The sequence below is a fragment of the Lissotriton vulgaris genome, chromosome 7 (assembly GCF_964263255.1).
Source record: "Lissotriton vulgaris chromosome 7, aLisVul1.2, whole genome shotgun sequence".
NCBI lineage: Eukaryota > Metazoa > Chordata > Amphibia > Caudata > Salamandridae > Lissotriton > Lissotriton vulgaris.
Window position 1 is genome coordinate 489,246,388 of NC_141695.1, and position 20,790 is coordinate 489,267,177.

General features: G+C 38.8%; 1 protein-coding gene across 1 annotated transcript in view; it reads right to left on the bottom strand.

Moving 5' to 3' along the window:
• The window catches only part of LOC147701929 (myosin-4-like), a 66,413-nt gene that overhangs the window by 13,958 nt on the left and 31,665 nt on the right, over positions 1–20,790 (bottom strand). Inside the window, exons 25-30 of the mRNA XM_086930555.1 lie at positions 20,546–20,691; positions 18,153–18,243; positions 15,835–16,224; positions 15,599–15,725; positions 15,380–15,498; positions 13,811–14,007 (exon numbers count right to left, since the gene is read on the bottom strand). Coding sequence (XP_086786681.1) covers positions 13,811–14,007; positions 15,380–15,498; positions 15,599–15,725; positions 15,835–16,224; positions 18,153–18,243; positions 20,546–20,691 — 1,070 coding nt within the window. The remainder of the gene's footprint in view (positions 1–13,810; positions 14,008–15,379; positions 15,499–15,598; positions 15,726–15,834; positions 16,225–18,152; positions 18,244–20,545; positions 20,692–20,790) is intronic.

A 20,790-nucleotide genomic window follows, 5' to 3' on the forward strand; every position in this document is an offset into this window, starting at 1 on the left:
TATACTTAACATGTAAACTACAATAATATCGAGCAAACTATATCGATGCACAAAAATATCGTATACAGAAATATCGTTAGCATTATTTTCGAATACAATAATATCGACACTCAATACTACATATAACACACTACAATAATATCAATTACTAAAATTTCGATAGCACTAATTTCGTACATATCAAAATATCGATAGCTAAATAATACTCCTTTTTTTAGATATAACACCAATAAATCTATTATCTACGTAATACACACATTTCAAATGACTTCACTAATGTAATTTCAAATTATTAAGTAACATTTAGTGTACAAAAATTTATTTTCGCCAACTAACGAAATTTTTATATAAACTTGTTGTAAACATACTTATTTAATACTTAGTACTCATTTTACATAATCTTTATTTATTTAATAAGTATTTTTTTACATAAATATATCATTTCAATTCTTCAACATAAACTATTTAAGAAGATATATCTTAAATATTTAACTTAAAAAAAATTCAAACTAACCAATAGTAACTCGTCTTTACATATCTGACCAATCAGATAACAAACTTAATTACACATAGACTATATAAACCAATCACAAACAGCCATACAAGTTGCAGGAAATATTCTTCGTGACCACATACTGCCAATTTTGGGAGCACCATCTCTATTCTTCTCTGCAAGAAAATTCGTCCAGAAACTACAAGTAAGTAATCATATAGCTCTGTTACTAAATTCTAATGTTATTTTGCTATTACTTATAGACCAACATTTGTAAACTAATTTGTTATTTCTTTATGTACTTTACCTTTAAACAGACTCTACAAACAAATAAAGTTATACTTCAACTTCAAGATACAGGACACTTTACATTTAAAATGGAAAGGGGCGACCAATCGGTCCCCCCGAACGTATGGCAGAGTACCACGATCCCCCCGGGAAGCCATCTTGGGCGGGAGGCGAGTCTCGGCTGGTATGCCCGAAGCGGCGTAGCCGGGGCGCGCCTTGTTCCCGCCCTAGAGTGGGTTGGCCTAGACACTGAAGCGGCTGGCCACGCCCTTGGGGCAGACAGGGGCGGGTTTACGCCCGCCCTGAAGACGGATAAAAGGAGGAACAAGACCAGAAAGCATCCTCTTGTTCCTGTGCTCTAAAGCTGCCCTCCTCGCTGCACGTGAGCTCGAGACGGAACAAAGAGCCAATTTTGAGCGTTGTAATCTTTCTCGTTTGTTTTACAGATACTCTGTCGGAGAATGCCGAAGAAGGCGGGAAAGCGAATGACTACCGAACAGATGCTGCGTGTTCTCATGAAGGAGATGACCGACCTAAAGAGGCGGATGGATAAAAATGAGGAAGGGGGCCCGAAACGTCCTTTGGAGGGAACGGCCCCGGGAGGAAAAGGCAAGAGGCCCAGGAGAGGAGCAGCTGGGGGAGATACCCCGGGTCCCAGTGTCCCGCTCGAAGCACCCACTCCTGTGCCGGAGGAAGGGAATCCGATTCCCGTGGTGGTCACCCCCGTGTCCGGGGAAGATATGCCGCCCGAGCTGGCAGCACAAGTAGCAGCGTGGTTGGGTAAAAGTAGCGAGGGCGCCACGGCTGTCGACGCGCAGGTGTTAATGAAGCAACTGCGGGAAACTCGTGAAGCAGCGAAGGTATCCACGCCGGCTGCGGCCGTAGAGAAGCCACAGAGGACGGTTTTAGTCGCAGAGACAGCGTCCAGTACAGGTAAGCGGCCATTGCCGATTGCGAGGGAAGAGTCGGCACCCTCTCGAAGGGAGAGGTTGGGTCAGCATGTTCCTTTAGCTATTAAAGAGAAGATATGGGCAGGGGAATATGTAAACATCTTCTCGTTGCTTACTGATCATTATGAGATGGAGCATGTTAAAGGTCAGAAGGATCTCATGCATCCGAGTGTTTGGCGCGCAAAGATGGCCGCCTTTAAGGTTAATGAAAACGTTGGCAATTGGGGCAAGGCATGGGGAATTTTCACATCGATCTTGGGAGAACGGAGGCCCGAATTGCTACCCGAATTGCCGAGTTATCAGTCACGGATCATGGGGTACTCGGTATCACACGAGGGTAATCATTGGTTTTGCTATGATAATCTTTTCAGAAAAGCAAAAGAACATGATAAAAACTTAACTTGGGATTGTTATGATTCTGTGTCCTGGTCCAAAATGAAGGAGACTGGTATGTTGAAAGTGCCATTAGTAGGGAGTAATGTGGGCGAATCCTCCCGTCAGTATGCGGGGACGCCTTTTCGATCAGGTACGGGTACCGACAATCACTCGAGGCCTACCGGTAATACAGGTAAAAAGGGGGTTTGTTGGAATTTTAACAGGGGTAAATGTACTAGGCCCCAGGGATCGTGCAAATTTAAACACGAATGTAGTGGGTGTGGGCAATCATCCCATCCTGAGTCCACGTGCAGAGCCAAAACGGGTGATAACGGGGGTAGAGGAGGTGCCAAACAGGTCTAACATAGTCCGAGGGGCGCCTTTACCTACCCCGATTGATACCTTGGCAATGATTCCCTGGCTCAGTGAATACCCGGATCGTGCTTCTGCTGGGGTGTTGCGGAACGGGTTTTCATATGGTTTCCGCATCCCAGTGGGGGACTTTCAGGGTGTGGAAAAATGCAAAAATCAGATATCGGTCTTGCAGCATACGACCGTGGTACAGGAAAAGATCCGGAAGGAGGTTACTCGAGGTCGAGTCGCCGGTCCGTTTAGTGTACCCCCGGTGGCTAACTTTGTCTGTTCGCCTTTAGGAGTGGTCCCCAAGAAGGACCCGGGTGAGTTTCGGCTGATACATAATTTGTCAGCCCCACGTGGTCTTTCCGTAAACGAAGCGATAGACCCGGAAATGTGTTCGGTACGGTACGCATCCTTCGATGAGGCCGTGGCCATTTTGAATCGCCTGGGGCCCGGGGCGCTGATGGCAAAATCTGATATTGAGTCAGCGTTCCGGTTGCTCCCGGTACATCCAGACGATCAGCGTCTCCTGGGTTTCATGTTTCAGGGTCAGTATTACATGGATAGGTGTATGCCGATGGGATGCTCTATTTCTTGTGCCCATTTTGAGAAATTCAGTAGTTTCCTACAACGGGTCTTCACTAAGAAGACGGGTTTTCAACATGTGATGCATTATCTCGATGATTTTTTGTTCCTGGGGGCAGCCGGGGATCCGGAATGTGGGCAAGCTTTGGCTGCATTTTGTGTTTTAATGAATCAGTTTGGCGTTCCATTGGCACCAGGTAAGACGGTGGGTCCTTCGACTTGCCTCGAGTTTCTGGGGATCGAGTTAGACTCCGGAGAAGGTTGTTTCCGTTTACCAAGTGATAAAGTGTTAAAGTTCAGGGCATCCCTGCAAATGTGTATGAGTGAATCTAAGGTTAAGCTGCATCAATTACAGCAGTTAGTGGGACAGTTGAATTTCGCCCTAAGAGTTATACCAATGGCCCGCCCTTTTTCCCGTTCGATCGCTCAAGCCATGGTCGGATTGAAGGAGGGCCATCATCGCACGAGGCTCTCGGCCGAGGTCCGCCAGGACATGCGCATTTGGTTGGCATTTCTGGCAGATTTCAATGGTCGAGTCGTCTGGAATAAACCAGCCGTGTCCTCTGAGGAGCTGGGGCTGTGGACAGATTCGGCAGGGAGTATAGGTTTTGGTGCCATTTTCGGTGCTCGATGGTCTGCACAAAAATGGCCGGCATGGTGGCATAACAGTGGACTGACAAGTAACATTGCTTTCCTGGAACTTTTCCCCATTTTCGTGGCCCTGAGAACGTGGCCCGAAGGGTTCAGAGATCACTCTGTGGTATTTTGGTCTGACAATATGACCGTGGTTGAGTGTATCAATAGGCAAGCAGCACGATGCAAATGGGTTTTGAGACTGCTCAAGGAAATCGTATTACTGTGTATGCAATTGAATGTGTTATTCAAAGCAAGACATGTCCCGGGGGTAATGAACCAGGCGGCTGATGCCCTTTCTCGTTTTCGTATGCAGGCCTTCTGGGGTTTTCTGCCCACAGCGGACCCGGAGCCGGCACCCTTTCCCGAAGCTCTCTGGTCTCTCGGTGCCCCGAACTTCGTAACCTCGTGGGAGAGAGTTTAGCACCCAGGACGAGGAAGGCATATGAAGGGGCGTTCCGGTCCTATTTAGCCTTTTTGGGGACTGCTAGAGAGGAGCTTTGGGGCCAGGAGGAAGGGGTAGTGAACTTTCTGATGTCATTACATCTGGCAGGGAAAACGGTGGCCACGGCCCAGAGGCATCGGGCTGCCATTTCCTTTGTTGCTAGGGCTCATGGGATCCAGGACCCGACAGCGTCTTTCGTTGTGCAAAAAGCGCTACGTGGGTGGCAACGCCTTGAGGGTCGCAGAGTAGATGAGAGGCGCCCGATAGGTTTGGATAGGTTGGCCCAGTTATTATCCAGACTCCCTACAACATGTTCGTCTCAGTTTGAGACAGTGTTATTCCGAGCCGCTTTTACGCTGGCATTTCATGGGGCTATGCGGGTAAGCGAATTAGTGGCAAGGAACAAGCAGGAGGTGACGGGAGGACTGTGCGCAGAGCACGTTCAGATCAGAGGGGAGACGATGACTGTCTCGTTTGTGAGGTCCAAGACCGACCAGAGTGGGATGGGTGAATGCATAATCATACGCAGGATTCCCGGGTCGTCCATGTGCCCAGTGAAGTGTTTAGAGGATTATTTAACACGAAGGGTGGCATCATGGGGGGGGACCTTGTTGAGACACGCGGACGCCACCCCACTGACAAGGTTTCAGTTTCAGCGGGTGCTTGCGATGTCGATTACAGCTGCGGGCTTGAACCCGGGCGAATTTGGGACCCATTCCTTTCGGATAGGGGCTGCTACAGAGGCTACAGCCAGGGGTCTGAATGTGGAACAAGTTAAACGTGTGGGGCGTTGGTCCTCCAATTGTTATAAAAGGTATGTGCGTTTGCACATGTTGTGAAGCTGTAATGATGTACTCACGCTTCTTGTTTCTGTTTGGTTTTCAGTTACGCAAGCCTACGAGGCGGGGCGGACTACGCAGTCGACCCAACACCGGGCCAGCGGTCAGACATCACCGGCTGTTAAAAAGGAGGTGTGGGTCGTGGGCCACTCATACGTGAGGCGTGCCGCGGACGTATTCAAGGCAGGTGACATGGTGCACGTGGCTGGGGAATACGGGTACAGTGTGTCCTTCTACGGAAAGGGCGGTCTCTGTATTGACCAGTTTCAATCATTTTTCGAGGGTTTACTAGGGCGGACGAGGTCACCGCCGTCTGTAGTCATAGTACATCTTGGGGGCAATGATTTGGTCACCATTGGTAGACGACTTCTCCTGGAAGCGATGCTTTCCATTGTAAGTTGGTTAGTGAGGAGAGTTCCAGGGTGCACAATTGCGTGGTCCCACATGATCCCACGAAAAGCGTGGCGGGGGGCTTTTTCGGTTTCTGCTTTAAATCACTCTGTGAGAAAAATTAATAACAAAGTAAGTAGGTTGTTCCGTTCCAATGCACTGCATTCTATCACGCACGGATTATTAATGATGACAGTATGTACTTGGTGGATGGTGTTCATTTGTCTCGGATGGGGAATGAGTTACTCATAGGAGACTTCATAGCTTGGCTGAAGACGTTAAACATGACCTTTAGGTAGGAGTGTGGTGGGGGGTCCGGATAGCCGGTCAACTATCCGGACCTGTGGCGGTAAGGTCATGATCGGTGAGCACTAATTGGAAGATCCCTATGAGTGGGCGTCACCCATTACGGATGGGGGCGCTCGGGGGAGGTGGCCATTGGCCCCTCAACGGGGAGGCGGTCCCTTCTAAGGATGGGTCGCCGAAAGGAAAGGGAAGGCGGTCAAGGCCCCTTCATGGGTAGGAGGGGTTACAGCCCCCTCCTGGGTAATTTCCCGGGGCCAGGACGTCTGCGACGGCAGATGTGGTAAGTTGTGTGGGGTTTGGGGGGGGGTCTACGCTACCTTCTAGATACCTCACACGAGTCCTCGTACGACCTTTAAGTGGCGTCGAGTTTTATTGGGGCCCCCGTCAAGTCAAGGGAAATTGGTAGTTGCACTTGAGGTATGCCTCCGTGCCGCCCCTCTCAAGTGAGGGGGATATGTCTGGGTTAGGGATCTTGACACCGGTTACGACCTTGCCGTTGGCCCTTAAACGTTAGGATGTACAATTTCAAAAGTTAAGTAAATGTTTGGTAGGATGTTAGTTCGGCTAGGAGAACCTTTGTACTAGAGGATATGTTAAGGTTAGCCAAACATCGCAATGTGGTAATGAAATTGTACATATTATGAAACTGTTTATTTTAATGTTTTAATTTTGTTTCATATTTTAATAAATACGGCCCGGGAGGGTCACTCCCTCCCGTCTCCAAAAACTTCAGAACTGTTTCCGGTTTCCCATCCTTGGGGATTGTGTTGAGAGGGGGTGGCGGGTATCTCAGCCATATGGAAAGGGGCGACCAATCGGTCCCCCCGAACGTATGGCAGAGTACCACGATCCCCCCGGGAAGCCATCTTGGGCGGGAGGCGAGTCTCGGCTGGTATGCCCGAAGCGGCGTAGCCGGGGCGCGCCTTGTTCCCGCCCTAGAGTGGGTTGGCCTAGACACTGAAGCGGCTGGCCACGCCCTTGGGGCAGACAGGGGCGGGTTTACGCCCGCCCTGAAGACGGATAAAAGGAGGAACAAGACCAGAAAGCATCCTCTTGTTCCTGTGCTCTAAAGCTGCCCTCCTCGCTGCACGTGAGCTCGAGACGGAACGAAGAGCCAATTTTGACCCACCCACCAGCCCCTGAAGACAGCGAGTGGTTTTGAATAAAGTTTGATGGATAATTCTGATTTTCGTTTACAGGTTGTGGTATTATCGTGAAATTTTGAGTATGCAATAAAGAATGATCGCTTTTGTTTTATGTTTTGCAAATAAAGTAATTGTGCTTTAGTGTTCATCAGTAAGCATGCTTTGAGTAAAGTTGTTGTTGATACTGTCTGTTATAGTTAGTCTTTAGTTATTTAGTTATCATTGTCGTATTTATTTTGGTCGGGCGGTAAGGTCATGATCGGTGAGCACTAATTGGAAGATCCCTATGAGTGGGCGTCACCCATTACGGATGGGGGCGCTCGGGGGAGGTGGCCATTGGCCCCTCAACGGGGAGGCGGTCCCTTCTAAGGATGGGTCGCCGAAAGGAAAGGGAAGGCGGTCAAGGCCCCTTCATGGGTAGGAGGGGTTACAGCCCCCTCCTGGGTAATTTCCCGGGGCCAGGACGTCTGCGACGGCAGATGTGGTAAGTTGTGTGGGGTTTGGGGGGGGGTCTACGCTACCTTCTAGATACCTCACACGAGTCCTCGGACGACCTTTAAGTGGCGTCGAGTTTTATTGGGGCCCCCGTCAAGTCAAGGGAAATTGGTAGTTGCACTTGAGGTATGCCTCCGTGCCGCCCCTCTCAAGTGAGGGGGATATGTCTGGGTTAGGGATCTTGACACCGGTTACGACCTTGCCGTTGGCCCTTAAACGTTAGGATGTACAATTTCAAAAGTTAAGTAAATGTTTGGTAGGATGTTAGTTCGGCTAGGAGAACCTTTGTACTAGAGGATATGTTAAGGTTAGCCAAACATCGCAATGTGGTAATGAAATTGTACATATTATGAAACTGTTTATTTTAATGTTTTAATTTTGTTTCATATTTTAATAAATACGGCCCGGGAGGGTCACTCCCTCCCGTCTCCAAAAACTTCAGAACTGTTTCCGGTTTCCCATCCTTGGGGATTGTGTTGAGAGGGGGTGGCGGGTATCTCAGCCATAAAGGTATCTACATATGTTTAACATTTACTTAACGTTATTTGCCAATTATTGGCCTAATTTAAAACTCTATACTTTGTTTCTTAGGCTGTAAATCTTAATACATAGTGTGAAGCCAGAATGTTTTGAGGAAAAAACGTTACAATGCTGTGTAAAAAATGTTTTCTTCCTGTTCTTAAATATGTTTTTCTGTGCTTTTACTCATAATACATATGTCATCCTCGGTTCTTTTTAGCAAATAAGTAACAATGCTTAATCACAAATGTGCATTCTTTATATAACATATAAACACATCAGTAATTTTCATCAACTTTCTCTCTAAACAGAACTCAAAAGTACAGAAATCAGAAAATTCACATCAAAGAACAAACATTCTGATACTACTATAATTCTCTTGGTAAGTTCATAAATAAAACATAACTAGTCTTTATAAACTCTATATAATGTACTAGAAATAAAAGTGACTCTTTTTATGCATCTGTTACTATAATCTTCCTGTTCTTAAATATGTTTTTTTGTGCTTTAACTCATAATACATGTCTCATCCCCGGTTCTTTTTAGCAAATAAGTAACAATGCTTTAGAACAAATGTGTATTATTTATATAACATATAAACGCATTAGTAATTGTCATCAACTTTCTCTCTAAACAGAACTCAAAGATACAGAAAAGAGATAATTCACTTCAAAGAACAAACATTCTGCTACTACTATAATTATCTTGGTAAGTTGATAAATAAAACATAAGTAGTCTTCATAAACTCTATAGAATGTGCTACAAATAAAAATGACTCTTTTTATCAATCTGTTAGTATAATCTTGGAAATTTCTCTGTTTAAATCCAAAGAAACTAAACTATTTTTAGAGACGTTATAAAGTAAAACAAATGTTACCAAAAAACAAATAGTAACTTTTCCTATAACATACTTAATTATTTCTGTACAGACCGTGCCAATATAAGAACAACATCAAAGTGAACAAGCATCTACTTTCGATAAATAGAACATTACTGCTGGTAAGTAAATTACTAGAAGAATACTAGCTTTATTTAAAATCTTTTATACATTTCTGAATATATTAATATTTGTATATTAACTTTTCTAGATACCAGAACTCAAGAATGACTGATGATGCAAAATTTATTACATCTCAGAAAGGCAAATTTTTGTTATGCTATATGGGCTACATTTATACTCAGGAGAAACAAAAAGACCTTAAAGTGAATTGGAAGTGTACAAAATATTACTCCAATAAATGCTATGGCCGTGCTACAACAAGGGAAACTAGTGTTATAAATACCACTGAACATAATCACCCACCAAACATCTCAGAAATAAAAGTGAGATCCAGTCTTGAGAATATCAAGGAATTAAGTACCAGATCAGAACTACCTACCAACGTAATTCTTAAAGAATTACTACCTAAAGTTCCCAAAGAAGCAAGAAGTCAGCTACCATCTATTGCTTCCATTAAAAGAACAATAGCAAGAACAAAAAAAGCAAGTAGACCCAATATACCAACTCCTAAAACTTTTGAAGAAGTCATAATTCCACCAGAGCTTGTAATTACTCATAATGACGAGTCATTTATTTTTTATGATAATCATAGCAAGGATAAAAGAATTATAATGTTTGCAACTAATAACAATATAAAAAAAATTAACTGAAAGTACTACTTGGATGATGGATGGAACTTTTTCTATATGCCCAAAACCTTTCTACCAGTTATACACAATTCATGGGCAATATCATAATACCTGTATCCCCTTCATTTATTGCTTATTACCAAACAAACAAGCCACAACTTACTCTGAAATCTTACAAAAAATAAAGGAACAAACTTCTGATTACTTCCCAATGAAAATCATCATAGACTTCGAGCAAGCTATGATTAATTCAATTTTGAAAACTTACTCACACACATCCATTCAAGGATGTTATTTTCATTTCAATCAATGTCTCTGGAGACATTTACAAAAATCTGCCCTTAGTGTTGAGTATGCAACAAATATAACTTTTGCATGCCAAATCAAACATCTCATTGCTCTGGCATATGTACCAGTAACTGATGTTGCCGAACATTACAATTTGTTACTTGAAAGTCCTTTCTACACCCAAAATGAGCAAAGACTCGCCCCACTTTTAGATTACTTTGAGGACAACTGGGTAGGAAGACTACACAGGTCAGGCCACAGACGCCAGACAAAATTTGCAATTCCCTGGTGGAATGTCTATCTACCAACACTCAACCAAGAGGCAAAAACGAACAATGCTGTTGAAGGTTGGCACAATGCCTTCCTCTCTTCTACTGGACGTACAACACCCACATTACACAAGCTAGTCACAGCTATACAAAAAGAGCACAGCTTTCAGGAACTACGTATGCAGCAATCTGTCATACAACTGAAACCAAAACTCTCTAGACAAACTGCTCAAATGTATTTATATCTTCAACAGCAAGTCCAACTATATCCTACAACAAGAAGACTGGAATATTTAAAAATGATAGCCAAAACATTGAACTAATTGCAATAACTAAATTAATTAATAGAGATTAAACAATATCCTTAATCTAATAAAACACATATTTTAATATAATATAAAAATATTTATTTAGTCTAATTTATATTTTAACACTATTCTAAAAAGACTAAATAAATATATTATTATATCACAATATTTGTTTTTAAAAACTGCTTCCATCCAAATAAAATAACATAAATTTATAACTTACCTTTAAATAAAACATCATAAAGATAATCCTTTACCGACAATACAATGTGTAAATATCAAAGACTTAATCCAACAAATCATTATTTATGTTTGTTTAACTCTGCTAAAACTCTCCATCATCCAAATTAAACGACTATTTAAATGCCATTTAAAATAACGACTGTTATCTTAAAGTGTGAAAAATATTTCACAGAACTGAAAATATAAAGGAAGAATGTAAATCATCTCCGTTCTAACAACTGAAACACACTTCCTTTCCCAAAAAAAAAAAAATTCGGAAACGGAAATAGCTGTTTCAAAATACGAGAAAAAAAAACAGCTAAACAATCACACCGACATAACACTAACGAGTATCCCATAATATATAAACATAAAAATCCTAATAATTTTTATTTTAATAAAATTATACCACATACTCATTAACTCCAATTTTTTTAAATGGCTCAAAAAGTCGTGAACGAAAATACGTATTAATTCCACTCCATTATATGTAAATAGTCATACTTTAATTACCAACCCCAAATTAACAAAATATAACCTTTATTTGTAATTTACATTACTTTAAAAATATAAAAGTAGAATCGTACCTACTCAAAAGTGAACCTGCTTCCAAACGCGACTTTCCCTTTACCAAAATAACGCAAAAAGACAAAGAGTGGTTACAAAATAAACGAGCCAAATTATATGTAACTGTGAAAAGTACTACTATAAATGTCCATTATTGTTATATATATAGCTCGAAATTATGTGTACTCTTAAAAAAATTGTATAGTATATTGTAAATATAAAATCTTTTTGGCTGTATATTAATTATATATTACATAATTTTTAATATTTATTACATTAAGTATGAAAATATATAAATATTTAATGTAATATTTATTAAAATTATTATATAACGAAATATGTAATATTGTATTTGTTTATCAGATTTAATTGTTTACAATATGACTAATATGTGAAAATTGTTATTATTAAAACTTATTTATTAATAATAATAATCATACATAAGAATATTGTAATGTTAAAAGAATCATTTATGATGATGTACATGTTCTCATTAGTATATTTATCTTTTATTAAACATTTGAAAGTGTTCATATGTTAATATCATCATCAGTATATCACAATATGTATAAAAAAATTGTGACTTATGTTTTTCATTACACATGTCTGATGTTTTATTAAGAAACAATAATTGTATTATGTATGTATAATATCATACATTGCATTATGTGAACTAACAATTTTTTCTCTGCAAATTAAATTTACTTGTCAAGAAAATTACTCAAAAATGTGATTCTTCAAAGAACATTATCCTCCTTTTTTGTTTATATGTATACCAAACATAGCTTGATAAAATGTATATGTGATTGTATATTTCAAGTGTTGAATAAAAAAATATACAAAAAAGAAAACTGGTGTCATTATTTTGTATTACCTATGACAAAATCATTATTATGTATTTTAGCAAATGTATTATAACTGTAATGTTCTATCTATTTCTATATACCACATATAAATAAATAACATGCTATACACTGAAGTTATAACAATTATTAATCATACACCCATATACATATAATATCAATATTTGAAAGACACATAATTAAATTTTTTAATATTCCGACTCCAATAACCATTTACTTTAGGTAATTGCTTCTCAAAAACCGTGATTGATTTACTATTAGAACAGCATTCACCATTTAATTAGAGTAAGTGCAGGACACAGAACATATTAAATTTACTCTTCCAACTCCAAATAACAAATAATTTAAGTAACTGCAGGACATTAAATAATAATAAATTATTATAGTAAATCAAATGTAAAAAAATGAATAATGTAATTTAAAAATTTAGATATATTTACACAATGAATTAATATATATCCAAAAGCAAAGTACAAATAATTTAACAATACTCAATAAGTTTATATAAAAATTCGAAATTTTAAATAATTTGAATTAAATTTCGCAAATTTAAATTTTTTTTCAAATGCGAAATTTATTATTCCATATTTACAATATACTTTTTTAATACACTACCCACCCTTATCCCCTATAAACTCTACATCCCGCTCCTACACTTCTAACTAATAATTATAAAATTATATGTAAAAATTACATTATATATAAACAACATTTAACTATATCATTACTTAACATACTTTAAAACATCACTTTTACATATCGATATTTTTGACATTCGATATTTTCGGCATCGATATTACTGATTTCGACATTAATGTCTTCGATATTTTTGACACACACATAAATCGATATTTTCTACTACGATATTTTGGTTTCCGATATTTCTTACCATCGATATTTTGGACTCGATAATATGGTACATCGACATTAACAACTCGATATTTTGACTGTCTACCTCTGGGGACCATAGATGTAAACAACTTTTCAATCAACGAACGATTCGCACCAGAAGGCAAGATCTGCTGGCATGTTTTGCACCTATAGTCCACAATTGAACTGCATAAGAGTAAACTATCTGAGACTGTGCGGCAGCAAAATGCCAGAAATACAGACAATATGAACTTAGTGAGAAAAAACATATGCAAAAGTGCAAGGGGTATGAGGACACTTTGAGCATATAATTCAAAGTTGATAAAACTGACAAGTTATGTATGCTATCATATCTGCACAAAATCATCAAGCTTTTTAGCACAGTTTTTAGATATAAGAATTTAATATATGTACTTGATAGATTTTAATTGAATATATTTTATGCATTGCAACGGTTTTTATTAACTATGCAAATAAATAAACTTGAAGTAGTTGAGATGCAATTAAGTGACACCATAATTTTTGTGAAATGCATTGCAACAGAATCTAGGCATTTCTGTATTACAGGTAGTACTAGCTCACATTCAGTGAGAAGGTGCAGCTGCCTGAAACACAGTTCCAAAGGATGAGGCTGGAGTAAAGAGTAACTATATTGCGCTAAAGTTCAATCTCACAAAAGAAAAACACCAAAATTTGCAAAGATTCGGAGAATGATCTACTTGGTCTCTCTCCTCATTTGCCTTTACTTCTGTGTCATCCACTTTCCCCATTCTGTACACATATTCATAGTTTTAATGTATTCATATTTGTTTAGTTATGGTGCAGACTTTTGGATATTTTCTTTCATGTTTAATAACAAAAACAATATAATGTTTTCATGTTCAAGTTCTGATGTAATCTTTAATTCAGTCATATTAGACTTGTTTTTATTACATTTTAATATGTGAAATATAAAAAAGAAAAGAAATACTTACTTGGCCTCTTCCAGCTCCTCTGTCCGTTGTATAGCATCTGTCTCATACTTAGTTCTCCACTGAGCAACTTCCCCGTTAGCTTTGGACAGTGCTCGTTGCAGCTCAGCCTTGGCCTCCTGCTCCTCTTCATATTGTTCACGCAGTAAGTCGCAGTCGTGGCGGGCAGATTGCAGACCATGTGCCAAAGCATTCTTAGCCTGTAGTATGTTGATATGAAATTAAATGTGTTTATTCTTTTTAGATTTTCCTCTTCATTCAATGTCAACTGTAGCAAACAAATGATGCTATGCATTGCATGAATGGTCAGAGTGCCTAATATATCCAATACTTTACATTGGTTGAATCTGTTTACCTATAGCAATATTCTGTAGGAAAAGAACCACACTTGTGGTTGACAACCTAGGGGCCGATTCACAGAACTAATCTGAGACAAAATCCTAAACTTACTACTGTTGTTATTCACAGAAAGTACTTACAATTTTTGGTATTCACAGAATGCACTTACGACTCCTAACTTTACATCCGCACTCGGGCCGAAACAAGGAACAATAAGTGGCATGCAATGAAGGAATCATTTGTTTGTACTAAAAATACTTATAAAAGACATGCATAGGTGCTGGATAATAGGCAGTGGTCCCAGTGGTAGACTAAATGACTGGAACCCCGCTTGTTGGTTTTTGAGACTAAAATCAATATTGAAGCTTTGAGTGGGTACAACAATAAAGTATGCGACCCAAAAGACATTAGAATAGATCAAAATCCATTATGAAATTCCTATTCCCATGAGTAAAAGGGAATTCATTATCAGATGAAATTTGATAAGAGAAGACAACGCCATGTAATGTAGGGAATACTTTTATTATGAGTAGGCTGGGCTCTGGCCATGTGATTGTTTACTACCTTTTAAAAGCTAGTGTGATAATAACCTTATAATGATATATGAAATAACGATACCATTGTAATGTAATTGGCGACTTAGGATGCGACCTACTGTACATCTTTCTATATTCCTTTTCAGTCCCTTTACCCACCAAAAGACCTCTGCACCATTTATATCTGTAATAGAGTACACTGAAAAACAGTTGTTTTCAAGCTATCACTGACTAAGCAACTTGAGCTCACTCACACTTTATGAACACTCTAATTCAAGAACTATGCAGTTGTGTTGAGATTGTTATAAATGTCTCATTTATTTTCTTAATGCAATGCACCAAACTATTTTCAGTGATTCACAACATCATCTTTCTTCCATTTTTATATCAAATTATTGCAGTTTTTCTAATATATAATAGTGATTTTATGGGTCAATTTGGAGTTCTGGCCTGTAAACCTATATTTTTGGGAACAGAACTCATTTATAAAATACAAAAGTTAAATAAGATGCAGTTAGAGCAAATCTATTAATCACACCCTGACTGTGAGGCATAATTAATATTTGGTTTGTACACTGTTGTGTCTTTGAAGAAAATATATGCTCTGTAAATTGGTTAAAGATGGGTACATAACATCAGCATGACATTACATAACTTTGATGAAATGATTAGTTTCATATAGGGTGATATTGCTTACCTTTATCTCTTCCTCAAGGTGCCTTTTCAGCTCCTCCAGTTGCTGGGTAAAAGCTTGCTTGCCTCTACTTAGTTGAGAAATTAAGGACTCTTTTTCATCTAACTGGCGAGAAAATTCACCTGAAAGTATAATAATTTAAGGGTTAACATATTTGTCTACCATGTGATGTATGCATGCTATTCTCAAAGCAAAGTCATACAGATTAAACTTTTCATTTACCATTCTCTGTTGATAGGCGAGCTCTCTGTGTGTTGAGATCATTGATTATTCGCTGATGCTCTTCATCTTTTGTCTTAATTTCACTGAGTTGATCCTCAAGGGTTCTGCACGTTTTCTCTAGGTTAGCCTTTTAAAAATGTAATATATTGATAATTTATGACAATGATTTTTTTAAATGTCACCACGATTTAAATTTGTTTATTATCCATTTCCCGCCTGTGTAAAAGTAAACTTACTTTTGCTTTAGAGACAGACTCCATGTTACTTGCAAGGTCATCAATCTCCATCTTTAGTTCACTCTTCTCCTTTTCCAGCTTCTGTTTGACTCTTTGCAAGTTGTCAATTTGCTCCCCAAGTTCTGCTACACTGTCTGCATGTTTCTTGCGCAGAGCAGCTGCTGTCGCCTCATGCTGCAAAGTTGACTCCTCCAGATCGCGACGCATTTTCTGGAACTCTGCCTCTCGCTTCTTGTTCATCTCAATTTGAGCTGAAGTGGCCCCACCGGCTTCTTCTAGCCTCTCACTGATCTCTTCAAGTTCCCTGGAGAGATCAGCTCTCTGCTTCTCTGTTTTAGCTCGAGATGCTCGTTCTGCTTCAATCTCCTCTTCAAGTTCTTCAATGCGAGCCTGGAAAAATAGGAATTATTACGCTTGTAAAGCAGTGCATGTGTTAGTTTACAAAAACTATTGTGTAAAAACATTGAATGTATTTGACAATTATTGTTTGATAAACAAGTACAGAATAGCTTTTATTAAAGCTTGAGTTGAATACACTGTGCTGACTACACTGGTTGTGAATGAACACCAGAGTATCCTTGATCTATTTACTTGCTAAGCGGAGAATATGTCTATCTACATCCCTCAACAGATCCTGGCATATTGTCAAAGTTGATGTGGATAAGAAAGATAGTTGTTGGAGAAGATCAGTATGTTTTGTATGCATGCCTAACGATGCTTTAACAAATGTGTAAAATACTTTTCAGGTTATTGTTAACAAATATGTTAAAGGTTTAATAAATTATGAATGCAATGTATTAAAAGTTCTTGAAAAATTACTTCAACAATCCTAAAACATTTTACGTAATTCAAATATAAAACATCCAACAGATAAGAGTTTTGAATACCTCTACATTAAAACCACTATGCCTCAGAATAGTTCCAGAGCAATTGTCACAACTCTAACAGATTTAGCACATTTTAATGAGAGGCTTCATAAATCACGAGTAACATATGACCTAGTGTAACACCTTGATAATTTAACATAGGTCAGATAAGATCATTTTGCAGCACCTACAGAGTTTGAATGATCCTGTGCTTCATATTTAGTCACAGAACGGACACATTTTTCTTGCCTTAAAACGCAGACCCAAACACCCATAATGGAGAAAACAGTGAAAACCTCCATCCTAAATATCATTAAGGTTAAAGGTTTCTGCTGAAGCCATAATAAACAATTGTTAAAAAGGAAAGCAATAGTAAACTGTGGTTAGAGTTGGTTGGACCATTGGTTAGGGTTGGCTTACAGGGAACAAAGATAGAACTGTCAGACTCACTAGCCAGAAATTAAAATTGTGGTTATAGAGGTATAGAGGAGCTATAAAAATGCCCTGCATATTTATAACTGAATAAAAACAAACTCATAGTAAATAGGTTTAACTTTCATATTGTGGTGTCACATTTTCATTCTTACTGAGATGGGGGCAAGAGAACAAAAGAGTGATGACCCTGCCATAGAGGTTATTTAACTGTTCCCTATTTTTGTTGATGTGGTATGTATCATTCCCTATGCAAATTAGGATATAATGCTTCCTTCTGTTTTGATGAAGAACTCAAGACTATATTATCTTCAAACAGGTCAGAACTGCAACATATACATACTTCAATGCTTGATTAGATGCAGTGGCGAATAGGCATGAACTTGAGTCAACTGTTTGTCAATGTACATTTAGTTTGCATCATTGTATGGCACGATTGTGTTTTCCTTCTCTGCCTTTTGTCCTATGTCGCCTTTACGAGCACTGTGCAGTTATAACTCACTATTAGGAACCACAATGTGAAAAATTATGTTTTGTTTAAAAAAACGTAGACTCAGTCTATTCATAATGTTGGTGTACAATTGTTTTTCCTTGTAATTTTGAGGTATACAATTTTTTTCCACCCCATATTGAAACGATAGGGAAAAAATATGATATCAACTTAGATTATGCCATCCAGGTATGTGGCACAACTTCCTGACACTGGTAGAGAGTAGAAAGATATGATCTTACACACCTCTCTATAGTTGTTCATGTCTGCTTAAACATTCTTGCTCTGTAAGTCAGTAGCGGTCAGTGGTGAGAGTGCTGCCGGGCGGTGACGTGGGGCGGGGGAGGGGCAGGGTGGGGGGTAGTAAACTATGGAATATGGCCAAATGCAGGTAAGTAAACATAAATATATAAAACAAATTTTGTTGCATGCACTGCATCGCATTTGGTGATGCAGTGGTGCTGTGAGTTCCACTAAAGACCTAATTCTAACATAATACATCGCAAACAATACAACCACATGCAGGTTACCTGTAGCTCCTTAATCTTCTTCTGTAGCTGTATGCCTAACATCTGTTCATCTTCAATTTTACTTTGGTACTGGCTAATTTCAAACTCCTTTCTGAAAAAAATAAATAGTGCGAACAGATGTATGAGATGGGTACATCAATATCCTGTATCCTCTCTCATCAAAATAGATTCAATTCTTCCCATTATGGAAATAGTGGATATATATTGTTCCAAAATCAGTTTATAACAGACATAAAAACAACTATTGCATCTTTTATCATATAAAAGAGGTAGTCATTGACTATTTCTTTGTAAATATATGCAGTATGTTACTATAGGGATATTGTTGAAATGCTATTGATACAGTGGACGAATTATTCTTTTAGCAACTGGAGGCTTCCCATTTGAAATGCAAGGTGCTTAGAAGCCCTTGGACTTTTGTAGGTGAGAATGATAGACTTGGATGGAAGGAATAACTTGAGGCTCACTAGTGTCATACTTGAATTGACATCTCAATGTTCATTTAATAAAGCCAGCCCCCCAGGAAAGGTTTTTAATTCAACAGCTCCTATTCCACCAAACTAGTGTTCAGGTCTGCCTCACTTTTGCTGGGAATATAAAATGGTAGCTCTCTAGTTAGCGAATTAGAACTCTGTTGTGACACTTAAGTTGTTAACAATGGAGTTAGGTGACAGACTGCTTCTGGTATTGGAATTACTTTTCACTCTGCATGTCAGAATGCTGTACTGAAATGAATGCAGAAGATATTTGAGAACTCACAGAAAATGTGTCCTCATTTTAGCTTTCTAGAGCACTAACCATACTTTTTTCGGCCAAAAGGAACCCCTTATTTTTTCATTTACTTCAGTAACCTGTGTAAGAAACTTCTTTCAGTTTTACAGCTTTACTTCATCATGATGGTATTCAGGTGAACAGCTCTTTTGTGTGCTCTATACCATAGCTACCAAGCGATGAGATCAGATTTGAATTAATTGAACTTTTTACTGGATCTAAACATTTAGTGCCTTTATTACCGGTGGTGGACCTCAGGATCCCCCCAGAGTATTAAACCACTTTCTCAAAAAATGTATAGGAAAGGTGCTTTCATTTTAGTTTCTGGAGCACCCTCCATAATCTCTATCCGAAAATCATTCTCTCATGCATGGCTCTTACAATCCTAGCAGATATTCACCAGAATTCCTAAAATGAGTGAAACACCACCAAACAATTATTTATATTGTGACTCTGTTATCAACCTTCATATATGCTTCTTTTTGTGACCTTCAAAACCGGGTGTTCAACCTGGCATCCTTGGCATGGTTTCCCCCTAAAGCTTTGCCTTCAAACCTCCTGTATGTTGCCTTCATTTTCACCAGCTTTAGGGCTCTGCATACTTTACCAATGCTAACCAGCACAAAAGTGCTTGTGCTCTCTCCTTAAAACATGATAGAGTTGGTTTATGTCCAATTGTCAAATTAAGTTCGCTTCTAAATCCATTGTAAAGTGGCAGCTCCTGTGCACAGGGCCTGTGAATTATGCCATCCACTTAGATAGCACTTAGCATCAGTCATAGCTATCTGAGCTAACAATAGGTTGCACCATCATAATCCACTGCTTATGACTTCACATATAACATCACTCATGACATTTTTAATTATCTCATTGATGACATCTATGATCACATACCAAATGACGCAAACAAATTTGCTGCTCATGCTCACCCTCGATGTGACAGATACAGTTACAAAGATTGTAAATAATCTTACAGATGAGATTGCTTATTGCATTGTCCTTAACACTTAGAAAGCGACGACTATGAATATAGTATTATTTAGTAGTTCAAGTATGTATTGCTATCTAATTACTGTGTGCTTTTAGATGTTGCTACTTATTGGTATTATTATTGCTCAATCTGCCCATGCTGAATGGTTCATAAACCTTCACTGGCTCACGTGCCTATGCTGGCCCCTTAAAAAGGTTCAGTGACCTTGAACCAGGTGTGCAGAACCAACAAAAGATCTATAGCAGGCATATGATGTGTGTTTTTAGACCCTAGGGAGGAACCCTATGACAAGTTTGTGAACTGTTGGCCAGAGTTCACAGACCTCAGGTGATACTGCTGACTCTGTTTTAAATATATAATTATATCTATGATAGTTATGAATTCAAGAGGAATAAAGGGTCACTCTACTGAACACGTATGAATACAAATCTAAAGCACAGGATTCTATAGGCCCTTTAAGTACAGATGTCCCCATCATAAATTCAAAGCTTGTATTACATGCAACTTGAATTCCCAAATCATGACAGAATTATAACAAAACTCATTCCCGGACAAGGAGAAAACACTTGAAAACAAATCAAATGTCCTTTGAGTTCTCTTCATTTTTTTAAATCTTCTATTAGGTTCTTACTTTTTATTTTTTTCATCCAACTGCTGCCTGTCATTTTCCATATCCATCAGGGACTCTTGAGACATTTTAAGATCACCTTCAAGCTTCCTCTTCGATCTTTCTAAGTCCATGCGAAGCTTCTTTTCTTGTTCCAGTGAACCTTCCAGCTAAATATAAACAAAAAAATGGAAATCAGCTTTTTAATTTAAAAGAAGGGGGAAGTGTTCTGTTAAATGAATTAGCTTCATTGGATTAATTAGTTCTGG